The sequence below is a fragment of the Hyperolius riggenbachi genome, chromosome 5 (genome assembly GCF_040937935.1).
Source record: "Hyperolius riggenbachi isolate aHypRig1 chromosome 5, aHypRig1.pri, whole genome shotgun sequence".
Classification (NCBI taxonomy): domain Eukaryota; kingdom Metazoa; phylum Chordata; class Amphibia; order Anura; family Hyperoliidae; genus Hyperolius; species Hyperolius riggenbachi.
The window spans coordinates 192,530,555-192,555,327 of NC_090650.1; the positions used below are offsets into that span (position 1 = coordinate 192,530,555).

Here is a 24,773-nt window from a genome sequence, read left to right on the forward strand (position 1 = left end):
ATATCTGCAGCTCGGCCAGAGTCACCATGGGCCTCTTGACTGCATTTCTGATCAGCGCTCCCCTTGTTCGGCCTGTGAGTTTAGGTGGATGGCCTTGTCTTGGTAGGTGTACAGTTGTGCCATACTCCTTTAATTTCTGAATGATCGCTTGAACAGTGCTCCGTGGGATGTTCAAGGCTTTGGTAATCTTTTTGTAGCCTAAGCCTGCTTTAAATTCCTCTATAACTTGATCCCTGACCTGTCTTGTGTGTTCTTTGGACTTCATGGTGTTGTTGCTCCCAATATTCTCTTAGACAACCTCTGAGGCCCTCACAGAGCAGCTGTATTTGTACTGACATTAGATTACACACAGGTGCACTCTATTTAGTCATTAGCACTCATCAGGCAATGTCTATAGGCAACTGACTGCACTCAGATCAAAGGGGACACCACTTTGCAGTTATTTATTTGTAAAAAATGTTTGGAATCGTGTATGATGTTCATTCCACTTCTCATGTGTACACTACTTTGTGTTGGACTTTCACAGAGCCGGGACAAGGCAGAGGCCGGACAGGCTGCAGCCTCTGAGCGCTTCCCCTAGAGGGCGCATTCCTCTGCACTCTCCCCGCCGCCCCATTTCTTTGCCCTCTCCCCTCCTGCTCTGCAATCTTCCCTGCCAACAGACTAATCTCCCAAGTCTCCTCTCAGTGTCCTCATCATATATGGAAAAGAGCGCTCTGGAATCCTGTCTGCTTGGAACTGTAAAACAGCCACTCTGTCATGAAAGAGATGACACGCTTGACTGTGGCATAGTGTTGCTAGGCAACAGCAGGAAGCCGGAACTGGCTGTCGGACAGCGGACCAATGGGAGCCCGGCTGCAGATTCAAAGATGCTTTGCCCGGGCTCCTTCTATGCGGACAGTAATTACAGTGTTAGATACACTGTAATTACGTGATGGATTTTGCGGCGAGAGGCAGCGGGTGATCGGCGCCGGTACGTATGACAGGGGAGCCTTTGCAGAGCTGCGCGGGGGCTTCTAAACTGTGCGGCGACCCGACGGGGAGCTCTGGGGGTCTCCTTATTAAAGGAGACCCCCAGATGCTGCAGCGGCGATGTTCGCGGGCGAGTGCACATGTGTGGGGAGTGAGACCGTGGTGCTGATGCACAGCACCAAAGCGTAAACCTCCTCCCCATCGCTCGTTAAAAGGGAGCATCGCTCAGGCTTTCGCCTGAGTAATGCTCTCTAACGATTGGCCATCGCGCGAAGGATATGGGCAACAGGATTTGCTGGTAATCCTCGCGCGATGGCAAGGTGATAAGTAGCTCGCATCTGCAAGCTACTTATCACCTTGAATAGGATACGGCCCTTTGTGTTTTTAACACCCCAATTAAGAGGTAATCAGAGATTAAAGAGCTTCCCCTTCCAAATTGGGCTTTAAGGGAATGTGAGGGCTGGAATGACCTAAGATAGGCCGATCTGGGGACCTGATACTTATTTGTAATATCTTCTATTGACAAAATTGAACCATTATTAGTTAAAACATGAGATATACTTGTAAGACCTCTATTAATCCAGTAGACCGGGTCTGGGATGGACGACAAATGAGAAAAAGTCTGTGGGTTCTCTAACTACTGCACCACACCTTTAGTGCCAATTTATGTAGAGGAAGGAGAGGTGTGTAGGAGTTCCCAGCACCAGCCTCCAAAAAAGCAAATACATTTTTGCCATGAAAGTGTTGGGCCAGCAGGGTCTCACTAGTCCATTCGTTTTGGCCGGGCATCCATGCCTGAAGATAGCGTAGCTGACTGGCCAAATAATAGAGAAAAAAATCAGGGAGGGCCAAGTCACCCTCATCTAATGGTCTAGTGAGAGTCTGCATTTTGATCCTAGCCCTCTTGTTATCCCACAAGAAAGAGGCAACTACACTATTCAGCTTAGAAAAGAAGGTTTTAGGGATGGGGACTGCTTAGTGTTGTACCACATATAGAATCTTGGGGAGAGAAATAATTTTCAACAAATTAACTTGCCCCGCCACTACTAAAGGAAGAGAGCTCCAGCTTTTACATTTAGCAGTTAATTCAGTTAAGAGAGGCAAAATATTTGCATTGAAAATATCAGCGTGGTCTCTGGTTATCACTATGCCTAGGTACTTAAATTTCTGAAGTATTTGCAGAGGGCACTCAACTGATTACAAACTGATAGCATCAGAGTCCAAGGGCATGATACATGATTTCTCCCAATTGGTTTGCATACCTGAGTATTTCCCAAATTGGTTAATTAATCGCATGGAATTTTTGAGAGAAGCATATGTATCTTCAAGATATAAAATGATATCGTCCGCGTACAATCCAATAACATCCATATGCGTGTCACTGGTGAGACCGCGAATATCTGATTCAGTTCTAAATTTAATAGCCAGAGCCTCAATCGCAATGGCAAACAGGAAAGGCGATAGTGGGCAGCCCTGCCTAGTGCCACGGTGTAGATTAAAAGACCGTGAGACATGTCCATTTACAGATATTCTTGCCATTGGACTCTGATACAATGCCCTCACCCAGCTCATGAATCTAGGCCCAAAACCGAATTTCTGTAGGCATAAGTCAAGAAAAGACCACTCTATAGAATCAAAAGCTTTCATAGTGTCAAGTGACACTAATGCCCTGTCCCCAATGACATTTTGTGATATCTGTGAATGTATTAAAGTCCTCCTGATGTTGATAGATGTCCCTTTACCGAGCATAAATCCTGTCTGATCGGGGTGAATTATATATAAGATTACCTTGGCTAGGCGGTTGGATAATATTTTAGTGAAAATTGTAATAATCTGCATTAAGCAGGGATATCGGTCTATATGATCCACATTGCAATGGGTCTTTTCCTTCTTTTAATAGGACTACTAATATGGCATCGTTCCAACTATCAGGAAGTCCAGATTGGGAACCTATATTCAACAGTACTAATAGAAAATCCTGCGATACCAGGTCTCTATATTTTTTATAGAAATCTGCCGGGATACCGTCCGGGCCTGGGGCCTTATTAGGTTGCATCGAAGAAATAGCTATTTCAACCTCTTCCAGTGTTATTGGGGCTTCTAGCATTGTTACTTGTTCAGGGGATAGGGTAGGGAATACGCTGATAATGTTCTTTTAATATGATGCTTTCCCTTACATTTTATTTTTCTTGCTGCAATATAAAACAAAACAAGTGTATTACAATAAAAACTGTGAACCATTATCTCAGTAACTCTAAAAGAGACATGATTCAAAACTGTGTGTGCTGATTTAACAGGAACTAGATACTGAAATTATCAGTACCATTTCAAAGATTGTAGCATACTCACAAGTGGTGCTGTAATGCAAGTACAGACATTCTCTATCTGGCTTAGATACAGCTCAGTCTACATGATATGCCAATACAGATCTCAAATTTAAAACCTTTGTTCTTGTTTTGATGTTCTTTAGAACCATCTGTGCACTGGAAGAAAGGGTTATGGTGGATGAAACAAACTATTGATTCATTTGTAGTTTACTATTGGGTTCAGTAGAAAATTTTAGCAAAAGGAACTAGCGCTTAGCCGCCTACCCACTGGGATTTAACATAATAGTAATAATTAGTGTTGCTCGAACAGCTCTGTGTTTAAATCCAGGGGCCATTGGACCAAATAGGTCCAAATTTTCAGGTTGGGGAATCCAAAAAATGTTTTTCTTGAATTGCATTGCAATTGACATTAGGGGCTCGATTCACAAAGCGGTGCTAACCCAGTTAGAGACTTTAGGCATGATAACCATTGCACCATGCCAGTGAAAAGCCAGTTTAGGTGTGATAAGTTTAGGTATGACAAGTTTAGGTGTGATAAGTTTAGGCATGATAAGTTTAGATAAGTTTAGATCGCTTGCAAAGTCCCGCATGCAAAGCAGCGCCATTAAACTTTATACGAAGTGCACCAGGCTTTACTAGCGTAAAACTTTTGATCAGCTGTGCACTGCGGTGCTAACGCAGTTGGCGCTTAAACTTATCATGCCTAAACTTATCACACCTAAACTTATCATGCCTAAACTTATCACACCTAAACTTATCACACCTAAACTTATCATGCCTAAACTGAGTTTAGGCATGATAAAGGGCTTTTCACCAGCGTGCTAACTGTTAGCACCGCTTTGTGAATCAGGCCGTAGGGGTTAATAGCTAGAATGCTAGAATTATCAAATTGGCTAGTTACGTTAAGAAGAACACTGGTTTTTGAGAAAATCTATTTTAAAAATTCAAAGAAAATTTGTTTTTAAACTTGATAAAATAAAATGAATTTTGCCATTTACTGGCGAATAAGGTTTGGGCATGGGCAGCAGTGAGGATAAACCTGAAAATTTAATTTTTAATTGAGGAGACTAAGCCTGGGAGGGCAGAGAGTAAGGCAATAGCCGGAGAGGGTGACAGGGGTGACAAATATAATTCAGTATGGAGAGTGAACACTTTGTTTTTGGTTGTAAGTGGCCACACTCCCACCAAACATGTATATAAGTGCCCGCATGAGAACCACCTCCAGCAAGTTTCTGAGGTAGATAGGTGATAGGCATGGATTCTGGCTGGGTTCCTGTACCATTTGGAGAATATTCTATAGTTTCCCTCTTGGTGTTTAATGTATAGGGAAAGTTATTGCGACAGTACAAAGACTTTCTCCCAGTATTCTGCAGGTAAGGGGGAGCCTAGGTCACGATCCCAGCTGTCTGTGAGCTTCAAGATGTATGCTTCTGAGTCTCTGGAGAACTGTAATTTATAGATTTTTGAAAGGGCATGTTCTACTCTGTCCAATTTGGAGCAGAAGTTTTCAAATGCAGTCAGGGGCCTGAGAATAGTAGTTTTAGGTTTGAGGGAGGGATATAAATTGTTCAATTGGAATTTAGTGAGCCACATGGGCCTAAAGTTTGGTATAGAGATAGGCCAATTACCCATACCTTTGATCCCTTGCTGTGTGAGGTAATGCCTGATTGTGGCCAGGCTGCTCTATTTTGACCCAAGACAGTAGGGATGCCCCATCCTGTCTGGAAGTCAGGATTGTCAAATAATGGGGTGAGTGGACCAGGAATGGAAGAGAGGCCACAAGGGCCAAGCAGTCTATTCCATAAAGTAATGGGTTTGCCTTTCCAGAGAGGTAAGCTCTCAATTGATGGATTTTTCGATTTTACAGTCCATAACAAAGCTCTCAAATCTGTACCCAGTTCCCTGCCTCCATTTCTATCCACTGCTTTTGGGCTCTGCTTTGGAACCAGTCTACTATTAACAAAATCCGAGCAGCCTGGTAATATTTGGTCTAATCTGGGAGCCCCACCCTTCCCCCCCTCCTTCAGTCTAGTTAGGAGTCTATAGCAGGTCCTTGGCTTTTTACCTGACCAAATAAATGTAATTAAGGATGATCTTAGAGATTTTAATGTACATTGTAGGGTATGAATTGGGATGGCCTGGAAAACATAAAGCAGTCATGGAAGGATGTTCATTTTTAGGACATTAATTCTACCCAACCATACGAATCTCAGAATACTCCAATTAGCTAGGTAATTTTTTTGTAAAAGCGGTGCATGATTTGGGGAGTAAAGTTTGGTCAGATTGGTAGGAATGTTTATGCCTAAATACTTAATATAGTCTTGTTTCCACTTAATAGGGAAGAACTGTTTGAGGGAGTGCTGAATCCAGGAGTGTTACGTTTAGAGCTTCAGTTTTGGAGAAATTAATTTTAAAGTTACTAATAGCCGAAAATCTGTCCGCTTCTTTGAAAGTTGGGGACAAAGATTAGGGGGTTTGTAAAGTAAAGTAATAGGTTGTATGCGTAAAGTGCAAGCTTGTATTCCTTGTTACAGGATTTAAGACCTGAAATGTTTACATTGTTCTGAAGGGCAGTTGAAAATGCTCCATATATATTACAAACAGTAGAGGAGATGGGGGCACCCCTGCCTCGCGACATTTTTAATATTGAAGGCACCCGACAGGACACCATTGGCTTTGACCCTGGCTGTAGTACCCCGGTAAAGACCCATGATCCTATGCAGAGCCTTGTGGCTCAGTCCCAAGTGGACCAGGACTCTGTTGAGATAGTCCCAGTGTATCCTGTTGAATGCCTTCTCTGAATCAACAGAGAGGATAGAAAGGGGTAACCCCTGTCTCTGAGTCCTAGCCATTACAGAGGTAGTTTTGCAGGTAATGTCCCTGGCCTCTCTAAATTGTGTGAATTAAATGGGATCTGTATGCAAGATGTGGGGCAGAATAGGCTTTATCCTCTAAGCCAAAATCTTTGCAAGCATTTTTATATCTAGATTGATTAATGAGATGGGCCTGTAGTTGCCGCAGACTGTATGATCCTTCACAGGTTTCGGTATGATAGTAATATAGGCCTTAAGGGATTGTATGGGAAACAATGTGTCTGCTTAGATAGTATTAAAATCAGATAGCAAGAAGGGAGTTAGTTCTGTAGCTAAGGCTTTATAGAAAGGGGCAGTGAAGCTGTCGGGCCCAGGGCTCTTTTCCGGATTTTAATGATCTAATTGCTGCCAAAATTTCTATTTCTGAGAAGTTCTCCTCCAGTTCAGAGGTTTCCTCTGGCGTTAGAGGGGGTAATCTAGAGGAATAAAGATAATCATCTATTTTCTGGTTCAATTCAAAGTCAGAGTAGAGTTGATGGTATTTACCCCTATGGGAGTATAGATCCTGGTAGTATGATTTAAAGGTGTCTGCAATATCGGAGGGTTTCACTTTAAGGGAGTTATCATGGGCCCTAATGGAGGGGAAGTGTGTGGAGGATTGTTTAGGGTGGAGATAGTGGGCTAGCATAGTGCCACAGCTTTTTCAAATAAACTGCTCTGAAAACATTCCCTGTCCCTAAGTGATTTCTGATCTAATAAGAAAAACTTTTTCTGGCGTGAGTCAGATAGCTGTTGTGAAATATGGTCATCGAGCCCCCTGATACCTTTGAACTGCTGTTCCAAAACAGGCTTCATGGAACAATGAGTCTAGTTGTGCACTACATTCTTTTTTATATCTAGAACCATGGGAGATGAGAACCCCTCTTGGGGTACACTTGAGTGCTTTCTACTTCAAGGAAGCAGCAGTATCATCATTAACACGTTGAAAAGAGAAATCAGAGATGGCTTTCTTAATAGCATCCACACACTCCAGATCTCTTAGCAGGTTATTGTTTAAGTGCCAATATAAACCTGTGTGTGACTTCTCACAGTTTTGAATAGTAAAATAAACTGAAGAAATGATCAGGCCAGACCCTCGTGCCTATGTGTGAGGCAGTAACATTGTCTAAGACAGTGTGTGAAATAAGTAAGTAAACTAATCTGCTGAAGGACTTGTGAACTAGGGAGTAGAATGTAAAGTCATGAGACTTATGTTAAGAGTCCTCCAGCAGTCTGATAATCTAATTTCAAGCTATCTTTTTTTAGGAATAATAGTTTGCTATGTGGCACCAAGGAGTGGCTTGTTGAGGAGTCACGCACAGGGTCCAAACATAAATTCAGGTCAGCACCAATCAAGATTTTTCCTTCGGCAAAGTTTTGCAGTTTTGAAAGAAACTGGGGCAGCCATTTACATTGATTGGTAGTGGAAGATACAGGCAAGCAATAGTGTATATATGCCCCAGAAGTTCTATAACTGTAAAAGCAAATCTGTCTTCACCATCCATGAGTTATTTTTCGACAGTAAAGGGAAGGGTTCTATGCATGCCAATGGAAACACCTCTAGCTTTTGAGGAGGGGTTAGTACTGTGGAACTAGGTGTATTGTTTTGAGGTGATATTGGGTATATGATTAAGTTTGAAATGGGTTTCCTGTAATAAGATTATTTGAGACTTTTCTCTGTGCAAAAAATCAAGTATTTGGCACCTCTTGGGGTTATTGAGATTGTTCACATTATATGAGGTTATTGTAAACTCACCTACCGTTAGTCAAGTGAGAAATATGAGATAGTGATCCAAAGAGATCACTAGCATAATCTGCAAATGGTTTCATGGAAGCTGCTTTGCTGGAGGAAAACCAAATATAATCAACATAAAAGAACAATGACAACAGTGAAGTGTCTAAAGGACACTTGGTCTGGTATCCTCATTACTCCTGAAATATAAAATACTTTGTCGGGGGGAGGAGGAACCGATCTCAGCATTCTGACCATGTGGTGGTCTAAAAGTCTCCAAATGTGAGACTTACTGAGTTTGAGGAATGAAAGCCCTAATGGGACCAAAGAGAATCTTGACTACCAGGGCCCCAATCCCTCTGAAACTTGCATAATTAAAACATATAAACACATCAAAAAGACAGTAAATGACATTAACCACTTGAGGACTCAGCCTTTACCCCCCCCTTAAGGACCAGCGCTGTTTTTTCCATTCAGACCACTGCAGCTTTAACGGTTTATTGCTCGGTCATACAACCTACCACCTAAATGAATTTTGGCTCCTTTTCTTCTCACTAATACAGCTTTCTTTTGATGCTATTTGATTGCTGCTGCGAGTTTTACTTTTTATTATATTCATCAAAAAAGACATGAATTTTGGCAAAAAAATGATTTTTTTAACTTTCTGTGCTGACATTTTTCAAATAAAGTAAAATTTCTGTATACATGCAGCGCGAAAAATGTGGACAAACATGTTTTTGATTAAAAAAAACCCATTCAGCCTATATTTATTGGTTTGGGTAAAAGTTATAGCGTTTACAAACTATGGTGCAAAAAGTGAATTTTCCCATTTTTAAGCATCTCTGACTTTCCTGACTACCTGTCATGTTTCATGAGGGGCTAAAATTCCAGGATAGTATAAATACCCCACAAATAACCCCATTTTGGAAAGAAGACATCCCAAAGTATTCACTGAGAGGCATAGTGAGTTCATAGAAGATTTTATTTTTTGTCACAAGTTAGTGGAAAATGACAGTTTGTCACACAAAAAAAAAAAAAAAAAAGGTTTCCATTTCTGCTAACTTGTAACAAAAAAAAATGAAATCTGCCATGGACTCAACATGCCCCTCAATGAATACCTTGAAGTGTCTATTTTTCAAAATGGGGTCATTTATGGGGTGTGTTTACTGTCCTGGCATTTTGGGGGGTGCGGAATTGTAAGCACCCCTGTAAAGCCTAAAAGTAGTCATTGCACTGTGGGCCCCTTAGCGCAGTTTGGCTGCAAAAAAGTGTCACACATATGGTATCGCCATACTCGGGAGAAGTAGTACAATGTGTTTTGGGGTGTATTTTTACACATACCCATGCTGGGTGGGAGAAATATCTCTGTAAATGACAATTTTTTGATTTTTTTACACACAATTGTCCATTTACAGAGTTATTTCTCCCACTCAGCATGGGTATGTATAAAAATACACCCCAAAACACATTGTACTACTTCTCCTGAGTACGGCGATACCACATGTGTGGCACTTTTTTGCACCCTAACTGCGCTAAGGGGCCCAAAGTCCAATGAGTACCTTTAGGATTTCACAGGTCATTTTGAGAAATTTGGTTTCAAGACTACTCCTCACGGTTTAGGGCCCCTAAAATGCCAGGGCAGTATAGGAACCCCACAAATGACCCCATTTTACAAAGAAGACACCCCAAGGTACTCAAGTAGGAGTATGGTGAGTTCATAGAAGATTTTACTTTTTGTCACAAGTTAGCGGAAAATGATTTTTATTGGGTTTTTTTACCAAGTGTCATTTTCCGCTAACTGGTGACAAAAAATAAAATCTTCTATGAACTCACCATACTCCTAACCGAATACCTTGGGATGTCCTCTTTGTAAAATGGGGTCATTTGTGGGGTTCCTATACTGCTCTGGCATTTTAGGGGCCCTAAACCGTGAGGAGTAGTCTTGAAACCAAATGTTTCAAAATGACCTGTGAAATGCTAAAGGTACTCATTGGACTCTGGGCCCCTTAGCGCAGTTACGGTGCAAAAAAGGGCCACACATGTGGTATCGCCGTACTCAGGAGAAGTAGTACAATGTGTTTTGGGGTGTATTTTTACACATACCCATATTGGGTGGGAGAAATATCTCTGTAAATGACAATTTTTTGATTTCTTTACACACAATTGTCAATTTACAGAGATATTTCTCCCACCCAATATGGGTATGTGTAAAAATACACCCCAAAACACATAATACTACTTCTCCTGAGTACGGCGGTACCACATGTGTGGCACTTTTTTGCACCCTAACTGCGCTAAGGGGCCCAGAGTCCAATGAGTACCGTTAGCATTTCACAGGTCATTTTGAGAAATTTGTTTCAAGACTACTCCTCACGGTTTAGGGCCCCTAAAATGCCAGGACAGTATAGGAACCCCACAAATGACCCCATTTTACAAAGAGGACATCCCAAGGTATTCCGTTAGGAGTATGGTGAGTTCATAGAAGTTTTATTTTTTGTCACAAGTTAGTGGAAAATGACACTTGGTAAAAAAAACCCAATAAAAATCATTTTCCGCTAACTTGTGACAAAAAGCTAAATCTTCTATGAACTCACCATACTCCTAATTGAGTACCTTGGGGTGTCTTCTTTCTAAAATGGGGTCATTTGTGGGGTTCCTATACTGCTCTGGCATTTTAGGGGCCCTAAACCGTGAGGAGTAGTCTTGAAACCAAATGTTTCAAAATGACCTGTGAAATGCTAAAGGTACTCATTGGACTCTGGGCCCCTTAGCGCAGTTACGGTGCAAAAAAGGGCCACACATGTGGTATCGCCGTACTCGGGAGAAGTAGTACAATGTGTTTTGGGGTGTATTTTTACACATACCCATATTGGGTGGGAGAAATATCTCTGTAAATGACAATTTTTTGATTTCTTTACACACAATTGTCCATTTACAGAGATATTTCTCCCACCCAATATGGGTATGTGTAAAAATACACCCCAAAACACATAATACTACTTCTCCTGAGTACGGCGGTACCACATGTGTGGCACTTTTTTTGCACCCTAACTGTGCTAAGGGGCTCAGAGTCCAATGAGTACCGTTAGCATTTCACAGGTCATTTTGAGAAATTTGGTTTCAAGACTACTCCTCACGGTTTAGGGCCCCTAAAATGCCAGGACAGTATAGGAACCCCACAAATGACCCCATTTTACAAAGAGGACATCCCAAGGTATTCCGTTAGGAGTATGGTGAGTTCATAGAAGATTTTATTTTTTGTCACAAGTTAGTGGAAAATGACACTTGGTAAAAAGAACCAATAAAAATCATTTTCCGCTAACTTGTGACAAAAAGTAAAATCTTCTATGAACTCACCATACTCCTAATTGAGTACCTTGGGGTGTCTTCTTTCTAAAATGGGGTCATTTGTGGGGTTCCTATACTGCTCTGGCATTTTAGGGGCCCTAAACCGTGAGGAGTAGTCTTGAAACCAAATTTCTCAAAATGACCTGTGAAATGCTAACGGTACTCATTGGACTCTGGGCCCCTTAGCGCAGTTAGGGTGCAAAAAAGTGCCACACATGTGGTATTGCCGTACTCGGGAGAAGTAGTACAATGTGTTTTGGGGTGTATTTTTACACATACCCATATTGGGTGCTAGAAATATCTCTGTAAATGGACAAATGTGTGTAAAAAAAATAAAAAAATTGTCATTTACAGAGTGATTTCTTCTACCCATCATGAGTATGTGTAAAAATACACCCTAAAACACATTGGTCTACTTCTCCCGGGTACGGCGATAGCACGTGTGGCACTTTTTTGCAGCCTAACTGCGCTAAGGGGCCCAACGTGCAATGACTACCTTTGGGCTTTACAAGGGTGCTCACAATTTAGCCCCCCCCCCCACATGACAGGACAGTTAACAAACCCCACAAATGACCCCATTTTAAAAATAAGACACCACAAAGTATTCCATGAGGGGCATGGTGAGTTTATAAAAAAAAATATTTTTTGTCACAAGTTAGCAGAAAAGGATACTTTGTGAAAAAAAACATAAAAAAAACAATTTATGCTAACTTGTGACAAAAAACAAAATCTTCTATGAACTCACCATGCACCTCACGGAATACTTTGGGGTGTCCTCTTTCCAAAATGGGGTCATTTGTGGGGTCTGTCCTGGCATTTTAGGGCCTCTGCAATCATTACATGTATGGCCAGTATTTCTGCTATACTCCTTATATTGGGCATACAGGTAGTGCATTCTGGGCTGAAAGGAAAAATGAACGGCAAACATCCCTTCATTCGCATCGATCAATGTGGATGAACAAATATCTGCCAAAAAATGTGAAACAAAAAGAAAAGAAAGAGGGACATAGGAGCTGCCACCCCAAAAATCCAAACCCACCAGCTCGTATGCCCAGGCAAACCTGATTTATTCATCCACATCGATCGATGTGAATGGAGAAATCATTGCTTGAGTTCTTTTTTGATACAAAGTGCTTGCCAAAGCATATGAACCCCAACACCGCTCCTCGGCCCATATGCCTCGGCAAACGTATCTTTTTTACTGTGGAGGAGAAATCTCGTCCTACAGCGCTGCATGCACCGATTTTGTGTATCCTGACAGAAGCGCAATGCTTCTGTCAGGATGCACCATCAGTGCTGCAGCTGATTGGTCGGTCGGTCGGTCGGTCTGGATAGAAAAAAGAGAGAAGAAAAACGAAAAAAACAAAACAAAAAGGAGGGGAAGGCGTCCGCCTGGACATAGGAGCTGCCACCCCAAAAATCCAAACCCACCAGCTCGTATGCCCAGGCAATCCTGATTTATTCATCCACATTGATCGATGTGAATGGAGAAATCATTGCTTGAGTTCTTTTTTGATACAAAGTGCTTGCCAAAGCATATGAATCCCCAACACCACACCTTGGCCCATATGCCTCGGCAAACGTATCTTTTTTACTGTGGAGGAGAAATCTCGTCCTACAGCGCTGCATGCACCGATTTTGTGTAACCTGACAGAAGCGCAATGCTTCTGTCAGGATGCATCATCAGTGCTGCAGCTGATTGGTCGGTCGGTCGGTCGGTCTGGATAGAAAAAAGAGAGAAGAAAAACGAAAAAAAACAAAACAAAAAGGAGGGGAAGGCGTCCGCCTGGACATAGGAGCTGCCACCCCAAAAATCCAAACCCACCAGCTCGTATGCCCAGGCAATCCTGATTTATTCATCCACATTGATCGATGTGAATGGAGAAATCATTGCTTGAGTTCTTTTTTGATACAAAGTGCTTGCCAAAGCATATGAATCCCCAACACCACACCTTGGCCCATATGCCTCGGCAAACGTATCTTTTTTACTGTGGAGGAGAAATCTCGTCCTACAGCACTGCATGCACCGATTTTGTGTAACCTGACAGAAGCACAATGCTTCTGTCAGGATGCATCATCAGTGCTGCAGCTGATTGGTCGGTTGGAAAAAAAGAGAGAAGAAGAAAAAAAAAAAAAAAAAAAAAGCAAGCAAGCAGCAAAGCACTTCAATAACATTAACTTTTTAAACTTTATTAAATATGTTCAAACCAAACAATAACATTGGTAACCAAATATTAACTTTTTTGCTTACCTGTTTTTTTTTTTTTGTTTTTTTTTTACCTGCGAGCTGAGGATAAACTTCTCCTCCCCCATGGGTCAATGTGCAAAGTGCAAATCGCACAGATATGTGGCGAAGTACATTATGCATTCTGTCCCAAGAGAAAGGAGAGGTTTCTGGCAGGCCAGTGTATTTGGATCTCTCAAAACCTGATGTTTGGGTTCACACTGCATACTGGCCTATCCGGTCGGTCGAGCCCGCCGCACCGTCTCGCCCAAAATAGATCTTCAGGGAATACCACAAGAGTAGCATTCGGCCTAGTAAATTAACTGCGTCGCCGTAGACTAACATGACTTCCGGGCCGACCCAAATTGCCGCAGAAGCCACGCAGTAACGTAGGCATGCACTAGCGTTAAGTCAAGCACTTCCGGCGTAGGGGGGGACCGCAAAGTGTGACTTTTGCTAGGCAATTTGCCCTAACGCATCGCGCCAGTGTGAAATAGCACTGAGAGACCCTTGTGTGCCTACTGCTGTGTCTGTAGTTCCCTAGGTTCTAAAAGTGTGTCTTCTCGTGGTACCTCTCATAACACTCCCCTAGGCATAGGCCAGGCTGGTCAGGACAGCGGGGACAGTAAACGGGGGTGTCACGCCTTATTCCAGCCTTGCTGCAGACACGACATCTTTTTCTGGGGTTGCGTTGAGTTTGGGTACTGGGAATCGGGTAGGCGTAATGCCTTCCATGCAGCCTGCTAGTTGCATTTGGGGGTTGGGCTCTGGCACCTTCTGGATAGAGGAGTGCCGAAACAATGTCTTCCTGGAATTGAAGGAAAGATCCAGATCTCCCAGCCTTACTGTAGAGAACAAAGCTGTTGTACATCGCCAATTGAATTAAATACACAGACACTTTCTTATACCAGCGTCTGGTTTTCCGGGAAATTAAATAGGGCCCTAACATCTGGTCATTGAAGTCCACCCCTCCCATGTTGGCATTATAGCTGTGGACGGCGAGGGGCTTTTCAATGACCTCTGTTGCCCGTGTAATTTGTACTGTCGTGTTTGTGTGAATGGTAGACAGAAGGTAAACGTCCCTCTTGTCCTTCCATTTCACCGAGAGCAAGTCATCGGTACACAAGGTGGTCCTCTCCCCCCGTTGAAGTCTGGTGTTAACGAGCTGTTGGGGGAAGCCCCGGCGACTAGGCCGCACGGTGCCACAGCATCGGATTCCTTCTAACTTTAAGTGCTGAAAGAGGGCCACACTTGTGTAAAAGTTGTCCACATAAAGATGGTACCCCTTCTGGAACAAGGGTGACACCAAGTCCCACACAATCTTTCCACTGCTCCCCAGGTAGTCAGGACATCCGACCGGCTCCAATTTTGAGTCTTTTCCCTCATAGACCCTAAAACGAGATGTATAGCCTGTGGCTCTATCACAGAGCTTACACAGTTTCACCCCATACCGGGCGCGCTTGCTTGGGATGTACTGTTTGATGCCAAGGCGCCCGGTAAAGTACGAGGGACTCATCTACACAGATGTTCTGTTCAGGGGTATAAGCATCTGCAAATGTGGATGACAGGTGGTCTATGAGGGGCCGAATTTTGTGGAGCCGGTCATAAGCTGGGTGGTCTCTTTCATGACAGGTGTCGTTGTCATTGAAATGCAGGAAGCGCAGGATGATCTCAAATCGCGCCCTGGACATGGCAGCAGAGAACACGGGCATGTTATGTATTTGGCGTGTAGACCAATAAGAGCGCAATACATTTTTTTTAGTAATACCCATGTTGAGGAGAAGGCCCAAAAAAATGTTAAGTTCGGAAACTTGGAGTGGTTTCCACCGAAAAGGCTGGGCGTGGCAGCTTTTCGGATGGGCGGTTATAAATTGTGTGGCATATAGGTTGGTCTCAGCCACAATTAAGTCAAGGAGATCCTGGGTGAGGAACAGTTCAAAAAAGTCTAGGGCCGATCCTAGTTCAACTGTCTCCACCTGGACTCCAGACTGGGCGGTGAAAGGGGGCAGTATGGGTGCGGCGGGATCAGGGGAATGCCAATCAGGGTTTGCCAGCACCTCTGGAAAACCAATGGGAGTACGGGCCCGTCTACTTGGTGGCTGCGGATCGGATCTTAATTCACGTACCACCGAACCAGTTTCTACTTCCAGGATGGTGTCCGCCACTTCATCAGGGTCTTCTGCGGAAGTACTGGTGTTGATAGGTCCAGGAGATGCTGCGCTGCTGGTGCATGCCTCACCAAGAAAAATCAGATCAGCGCCACTCTGCTGCCCTTGAGACTGATCTTCCGCCACCTGCAGTCCAGTGACATGGGGTGTGGTACGCCTGGCTCTAGCCGGGACCTCAACCTCGTCATCGGAACTATCGGTCAGAGAGCCACTGCTGTCTACAGGATCGTACTCTGAACCCGAAGATTCGTCGAATAAGTCGACCCAATCATCCTCATCCGACTGGTCCATGTACCTGTAGTTGTCTTCATTGGAAAACCTCTTTTTTGCCATGGTGGCCTGCTAAATTTAGGAGGTATTCCTCTGAGACTACCCAGGAAAAGAGCACCTACCTAGCGAAAGGGAGTACTTGAGAGGTAGAAAGCTGTGGTCACTGAGTTTAGATAAAAAAAAATCAAAACTGATGTTTACAGTGCCACAGCTTGTGTACAGTGTTTTTTGCAGTGATCAGAAAAAAGAAATTTCTGTCACTGCGGTGGGGCGGGCTGAACGCAGTGCAGGCGAACGATCAGGTCTGATCGGGCAAACACTGTGTTTTTTTGTGGATCCTAGAGACCCTAATATAGATCTGACTGTGATCACTAATAATCACTTACAGATACTATATAGTACCAATGCTGATTAGCGACAGTGATGACGCTAATTAGTGACTGTGGTGCAGTGGGCTGAGCACTAACTGACACTAACAACCCTTTTGCTTAGCTAACTGGCCTAACTGTTTGTTACCACTAGTGATACTAAAAAAGTTTTTAGATCACTAGGATAGTGATAGTGATGTTGATGGTGAGGGGGGGGGGGGGGGGTTGGGGATCAGAGAGCAATCACAAATAATCAAAAACAATCACGAGACAATTACAACACAATTACAGCAATCGGCGCAATCAAAGCCAATCACGGACCAATTGAATCCAATAACGTGACAATCAAAAACCAATTACGTGACAATTGAAGCCAATCACACGACAATCGATGCTAATCACAGGGCAAAACAGCCAATCAGTGGGCAATTGGCACAATCAAAACCAATTACGGGCAATTGAAGCCAATCACGCGACAATCGAAGCCCAATTACGTGACAATCGAAGCCAATCACACGACAATCGATGCCAATCACAGTGCAATTGAGACAATTGTAGCCAAACAAAGCACAATCAAGCCTTACAGACAGGAGATAAGATACACAATGGCAGGGGGGAGAAAATACGCAATCAATGAACTAGGACGGTGTGGGGAGGATCGGAAGGGGTGGGGGGGGGTGATCAGATACCCCTAAGGGGTAGTTGGGGGTCTAATCTGATGGATAGGAGTGACAGGTGGTGACAGGGGGTGATAGATGGGTTATTGACAGGTGATAAGTGGGTGTTTACAGGGAAAAACAGATGTAAACAATGGACTGCTGATGTGATCAGGGGGGGTGTCTCGGAGGGATCTGAAAGGGTGGGTGGGTGATCAGAAGCCCCTAATGGGCAGTTGGGGGTCTGATCTGATGGGGGGCAGTGGCAGGTGGTGACAAGGGATGATTGACAGGTGACGGATAGGTGATTGACAGCTGATCAGCGGGCAATTACAGGGAAGATAGATAGATGCAGTATACGGGGGGGGGGGAGATCTGAAGGGGTGGGGGGTGATCAGATACCCCTAAGGGGCAGTTGGGGGGTCTGATCTAATGGGGGGCAGTGACAGGTGGTGACAAGGGATGATTGACAGGTGACTGATAGGTGATTGGCAGCTGATCACTGGGGAGATAGACAGATGCAGGTGAGATAGATAGGTTCAGTATACAGGGGGGGGGGGGGGGGGGGTCGGGGGGGAGATCTGAAGGGGTGGGGGGTGATCAGATAACCCTAAGGGGTAGTTAGGGGTCTGATCTGATCAATAGGAGTGACAGGTGGTGACAGGGATTGATTGATGGGTGATATGGGGGTTGGTTAGGTCTGATCTGCGTGCTGCAGGGGGGTACATGGGGGTGTCTGATGGGTGCTGCGGGTGATCGGGGGGTCTGTGGGGCTCCTAATGTGTGTGTGTGCTTTCACTCACTGTGCCTGCTCTCCTCGCTGGTGGTCGATCGCTAAGTGTGACCACCAGCGGGAGGCAGGCAGTATAATACAGTTTGTTACCTAAACAAACTGTATTATACGCGTTCTATTGGTTGTTTTGAATGTTTACAGCCCGCCGGCGCTGCTGATTGGCCGGCGGGCTGAAGTCACATGGGGGCCGAATAGTATGACGTAGCGATCGCGCGGCTACAGCCGCGCGATCGCTCGTTAATTAGGCTGCAGCCGGCGACGCAGTACTGCGTCACTGGTCCTGCAGCTGCCACTTTGCCGACGCGCGTTATGAGTGCGCGGTTGGCAAGTGGTTAAGCGCACTGATATAGTCCTAGAGAATACATTAAGTGCTTCTTCTAGTGCATCACAAGAACTGCTTGTTGTTTCAGGCAACAGGAGTGCAGTTCCTGGGTAATATGTGCGCGAAAAGGTTTCTATTGCTACCTCCGCAATATAAAAGAGTGGAGCTCTCGTCATTGCTAATTAGCAGGCATAAGTTTGCAATGCTACTCTGATAAGGCATGTTAACTTTGATAATGCATGCTATTTGTCTTAGTAAATCAAGCCCCTTGTGTCTCTAGAAGTAGATAATGTAAAAATATGGAATGCTTCACGAATTTGCATGTCATCCTTGCGCAAATTGTGTTGTCGATCACCCCTGTTATCATTGTGTGTAATCTTATGTATTGTATAGTGCTGCATAATATGTTGGCACTATATAAATCCAATAAATAACAATAATTGATGAATAGGCACAGTAGGCCACCCTGGAACGTTAGGTAATCTTTCCTAAGGACTCCTTACAGAATAGGTAATGGGTTTAGAGATGTCTAATGTTCCAGTTTTGCTAGTGATCCAGCAGTAATCAGTCTCAATGCTTCACACAAAATGGCTAATACATTTTTAATAAACACATCTGGAGGAAAAAGGTAACAACTGAGATCGCTGGTTTAGGAAGTCTCACCCTTATGGGACATAGAAACTATATTGTATTGCTATTTGCTACTACTCCAGGCAACTGTCACCAACTTAGATTTTTAATATTCTATCTATGGAAATGTAATAAAAGTGACCAAAAATCTTACATTCCTCCCCACTTGTTTCCCAGTTGTCACCAATGCTTTCAACTGTTACAAAGTAGAGTTGGAAACATATCCAAACAGTTAAATGGGCACTGCATTCACATGTGGTAATGTGTTGTGTATGAATAAAAGGGGAAACCTACAATATCATTTAATATTAAAAACCCATCTTATTCTTTCTTTCCTTCTGTACAACACTCACCAGTGCTTTGGACTTCTTGGATTAAATGGCTCAGGGAAGACCACACTCTTTAAAATGCTGATTAATGAAATAAACCCATCATATGGAAAAGTGATGATAAGAACTTCTGAAGGGTAATTATTTGTATTGTCATACTTTCTTTTACTATGAGTTAAACACTATAGCTATTTACAAAAACCAAAAGGTAAACTCCACTTTTTTAATTAAATTACAAATAATTTAGTTCAGTACTTCTATAGTCAATTGTAATTGAATGGTATTAAAAGTACCCTTCACATTTTATCATTTCAGTAAAGTAAGAATTTCTATAATGTACATTGAGCCGAACTGTACTATGTATGCAGCACAGGCAACAGTAATCCCTATTCTGTTTGTGATGGTGTTGCCATGAAATTCTCACCTCACTGCAGGAATAAATAGTTACACAAGGCAGGAGGTGCTGTTACTTATTTTCAGCACCTGGGCTAATGTACTGATTGGCAGCAAAGTTTGCCACTCCTACATTCCCGGCTGTATTAGAAACACTGTGGATTGACATTTTATATTTGCAGAAAATTAATGAGCTAGCTAAAATAATGTTTCACATTAATCCTTTCAATACATAAAGCTATATAAAGTCAAAATGAGAGCACCCAAAAGTGGAATTTTCCTTTAAAGTTTCCTTAACCCCCCTGGCGGTATAAAAAAATCCGCCAGGAGGCAGCGCAGCAGTTTTTTTGTTTTTTTTTCTTTAATTATATCATGTAGCGAGCCCAGGGCTTGCTACATGCTAGCCGCTGCTCAGCGGCATCCCCCCGCCCGCTTCGATCGCCTTCGGCGATCTCTGATCAGGAAATCCCGTTCAAAGAACGGGATTTCCTAGAGGGCTTCCCCCGTCGCCATGGTGACGGAGCGGGATGACGTCACTGATGTCACCGACGTCGGGACGTCATTGGGAGTCCCGAACCACCCCTCAGCGCTGCCTGGCACTGATTGGCCAGGCAGCGCACGGGGTCTGGGGGGGGGCGCACGGCGAGATGGATAGCGGCGATCGAGCGCGGGGCGGCAGCGATCAGTGTGCTGACGCAGCTAGCAAAGTGCTAACTGCGTTCAGCAAAAAAAAATTAAACAAATCGGGGTTACCGCCAAGGAGGTTAAGTTTTGCCTGTTGATTTTGTGTTTGTTTTTGCACTTGTGTGTTATTATGTAACTCTGAATTGACACCAGTAAAATGTAAAACAAGTCTATCAATTTACCATCTATTGCATATTTGACTGGACTATCATAGTTTAAAAAAATATCTTTAACATACTGTATTTATATTGCTATAATGTAAATGTACTAAAATGTTCACATTCTATTCTAAATCTTATTTGTCACTTGAAATGCCCTATAAACATAAAAACATTTCAATTTCATCAGAAAAGCTGATATACAGCTTTACAAAAACTTTTCAGTGTTCTCATAATTGGGATGAAATGAAATAATATATTTTCATTCATAATCAATGAAATTTCCTCTACTATTTTCTGGTGTTTCTATGCATACACATGAGGCTTCAAGCATTAGGTCTACTAATCACTGAGGTGTCTGCTTATATACAGTATGCAGTATTTGCTTTTGCTTCTTCTTGATATTGCAGGTTGCAGTTTGGTGTATGAGCCAGAAGCCTCTAATTAATACATTGTAATAAATAAATGGCCTGTTCCTTTATGATTCAATATACCATATGCAGAGGTAAAGGAGATTTTAAAACACTGTGAGTGTGAGTTACTAATACATTGCTAAGTGGTGTGCAGCAGTCTGGATAACTTCCTGTGAGGTAGTTGTGCTCCAGCAGAGCTGATTGACTACCTCTGTGGATTTCCACAAAATGTGCTCTGTTGGTGGTACTTGAGACAGGGTTGGGAAGTTCTGCCTTATAGCACTATAAACACCCCCAGTCATTTAACCCACCAACAACCTACAGGACAGGGAGGTGGGCAGGAATCTCTTGTCCCTCAACATTTAAAAAGTAGCATTGGAGGGTACAAGGGGAAGGGACAAATTTACACTACAGATGCAAATCATTTCTCATTGCATTCACATTTCATGTAAATTGTATGCACCTTGGAATTGGATCAATCAGAAAAACTTCCTGGTTCAAGCTGCATAACATTTACTTGAAATTTAAATAAATGCTAGGTGAAATTATTTGCATCTCATTGATCACCCCTAATTCCCACATTCGCTTTGCAAGGTAACCCCTACTGTTGTCACTTTTTAATTTGGTATTGCTCGAAGAGTTCACTAGGCGTTACCATGCATGGCTAAAGCTTTTTTTTTTTTTCTGCTAATAATATGCTGAAAGTGTTGTTTATTACATGAATAGGGAAATGTTCATGCATGTGCACTAATCCACATTCATTTAATTGAAATTAATCATGGCCTACAATTAGAGTTGTTGTTAGTGTTTGGGTAAAAGTCATATTTTCAAACCCTTGTAATATATATTCACAAAAACTCTGATTATTTCATAAAGCCCTGGACCTTCACGGAGGCTAATCAGCAGGCAGAAATGAACAGGGACATGCCCTATTTGGGAATCAATTAGCACTGTTTATGCATTAAAACACAGTAATCTTATGTATATTGAAAAAATAAAGGAAAAATAAACACAGATATATGCATTTTTTAAACATGACATGATCTTCAGCTGTCTGTAACGATTGTGGAATTCTCTCCGTGATCAGCGCACAAGACTTGTGCTGACACTGCGGAAATCCTCCACAAGCGTATAATTTGCGGGAACCCAGCAAAAGGCGCAATGCACCTGTAGAGGGAAATTCCTGTCGACAGATGGAGCTGTGGAGTGCAGAGGAACAGCTCCTCTGCCCTGCCACACACGCCAGACAGGAATTGCATGAAGGGACGGAACGCAGGGCAAGATAGCCCTGAAGGAGAAAGAGCAAAGCGACAGATTGTATGTGTGTGCACCAAACTAGTCGCCAACCCGCGACGGTGCATACACAACAGCAGATAGGAAGCAGGAACGCAATCGCGGGAGAGGCGATTGGCAGAGGTTACACAAGGCTACAGCAAGGCAGAGCACGAGAGTAGCAAAGGCACAGCAAATCATACAATGAGAAGATACGGAAAATAACAAACGCTAGCTAAACGCGAACACCGTACTCATTCGCAACAGTGCACACGCTTATGCGTGGTCCCCGCGTGATAAGCACAACAGAGACAAGCTCGCCTAACTAACCACCGACAGACAAACATGAAACAGAGGACGCGAGCGCTTGCTTAACGGTTACCTCACCGAGCCTCCAGCAAGCGTTCATAGCAGACAACACAGACACACGAAAACAGGAATAAGCGAGCGATAGGATCCACAGCACGATAGTGCGATCCAAGTACAGAGTAGCAGAACAGAAGGATCCACAGCACTAGCGCAAGAGGCTGGTGCGATCCAGGGAAACAGATCAGAAGGGTCTACCAGTAACAACCGCTGTTCCAGTTAGCACCCAGACACACAGAACGATTTCCTGTCGACCACCGCTGGGACAGGACAATCGCAACAGACAAACAAAACAGATAAGCAATCCTAACTGCACTAGGGAAACCTGCCTAGTGCAGTCCCAGGAATTACTCTAGGCTAATCTTCAAACAAAGAGCAAGGCTGACACTCCAGGAGAGTGTTCCACAGGACTAACTCTTATGACCAGCAACTTACTGTGGGAAACATAGCTCTTTATAGAGCAAGCCCACAAGGGATGTGGCTAGGCAATCTGCATGACAAACGTATACAAATTCCTCAGCAGCAAGCTGCACAACTGACAAAAGGTCTCTCTTCCAGAGACCTGCAGAATGCAGACCTGAACAGTGGTCAAAAGGCTGCCTGCCTGCGCAGGCAGCCACGCGGATCCTCACAGTACCCCCCCCCCCTAGGGTCAGATTTCAGACGACCCTCTAACCTGATATTTGCAAAAGACTCTAACTGAAGACTCATGAAAGTCAGGACAGCCCGACAAGGCCCAATTCCAGAGTCAGTCCAGCCGAACCCGACCTCATCGGAAGCAAACGCTACCGAAACATGCCCATCAGTACTACCAGTCTCAGTATAACACCCATCAGGACTGTGAATGCCCGAGAAGAAGCCATCGGCACCCTCCAGACAATACCCACCACCTTCCAAGGAGCGTCCGAAAATACCAAACCTGCCACAATACTTGTTCGAAGTATCCCTTACAACACAAAAGCCACTGTTGATCTTATCCAGGGTACCAAGCAAAATTTCTCCCGGAATCTCCCAGAACCTTTTGAAGCTCCACAGAGATCCCAAGAAGGCAGAACAACCACCAGGCTCACATGGAAAACTATCAAGCCCTCCCATGGAACCAATGACTATTCCGGATTCAGAATTACGAGGACACCCATCAAGATCAAGACTTTCAGGGACCACTTCTGGGCATGCAAGCAGGCAGACCATATCAGAGCATGTCTCCACCGAGGAAGCATCTGAGCATGCTGGTAACCGAGGCACACTTGGGCTTTCTGGGTCACAGAGCACATTGGGGTACACCAGCACAGGAGAAACCTCAGAACATATCGGGGAACTGCCAACCTTAGAGTCCGACACGACAAGACCAAAAACAGTACCTGGCAGAGAATCATCATGAGCGGAACGTACAGGAATATTTACTGGAACACACACTGACTCCCTCACTTTAATCTCACTGCACCCAGAAGTCTGCGTAGCAGTCAAACTAACTTGCAACTCAAAAACTGCAGAAAAACAGGTGAGTATAGTAGCAATACCTAGACGAGCCTCTAGGGACACTGCAGGAGACTCTAAACAAGGCCATATTAACTCATCCAGAGTACAGGGTGCAGAATCAGCATTTTCCTCAGAACAAGAAAGGGACTCACAAATGTCAGTGTGATTGGACATCATATTGTTATTCATGGTACAGGACAGGCTCAGAGAAACTTTCTCTGGACTCAGCAAAGATGCTTCAGAGTCAGATTCGCAAAACCGAAGCGCTGTCTCACTCTTAGATTCAGCTAACAATGTCAAATCCGAGGAGTCAGAACGCAAAACTTGCGAATCAAAAATTGCTTTAGGTTGTGAAACTGACGCTTCCATAGCGCAAACCTCCGCGATCTGCGGGGCAGACTGTAAGGCGTTCAGGACAGAAACACTGGAGCAACTGTCACCAGGCAACAGGCCCTTACAGGTGTGAACAGGGTGAGAAAAAGACGCATTTGCAGTAGAAGTAGCGACAACATCAGGAAAAATTTTATTAGACATATTAATTTTACTTTTGTTGCGGCATAATTTAGGAATTTTCCCCATGGCAGGATCACAGATGGAAGATCTTAAAGATCTGTCTCTAAATGACAAGGGGTCCCACACCTCCCTGAGAAAACTGGCACACCCATGCCGATCACAATCCGCAGGAACATCCGAGAAACAGGCATCAGATCTCACAGATTTAAACTACACGCAGTCAGGAGAGAATCCTCCAAGATTCGCACAGGAATCAACCACAGCGGCACACCCACTCATTTCAGATCGCACAATGTCACGACTCACATGCTTTACCCCAGAAAGGCAGGAACAATCATCTGACAACGATGTCTCTTTATTGGAATCAATTGGTTGGTGTGTGTGCAACTCATCCAAAATCGTCTGCCATACATAAATCATCAGATCCACATCATCCTCGTCACATTCATCGGAATCAATCAATAGGTACATAGAATCGAGACAATCATTCAAGACATCTTCGCT

At 43.7% G+C, this 24,773-nt stretch overlaps 1 protein-coding gene across 3 annotated transcripts in view; it reads left to right on the forward strand.

Moving 5' to 3' along the window:
• Positions 1–24,773, forward strand: part of ABCA13 (ATP binding cassette subfamily A member 13) — a 770,386-nt gene that overhangs the window by 647,725 nt on the left and 97,888 nt on the right. For all 3 annotated transcript variants that reach the window (XM_068236514.1, XM_068236515.1, XM_068236516.1), the window contains exon 54: positions 19,019–19,128. In XM_068236514.1, the coding sequence (XP_068092615.1) occupies positions 19,019–19,128 (110 nt within the window). The remainder of the gene's footprint in view (positions 1–19,018; positions 19,129–24,773) is intronic.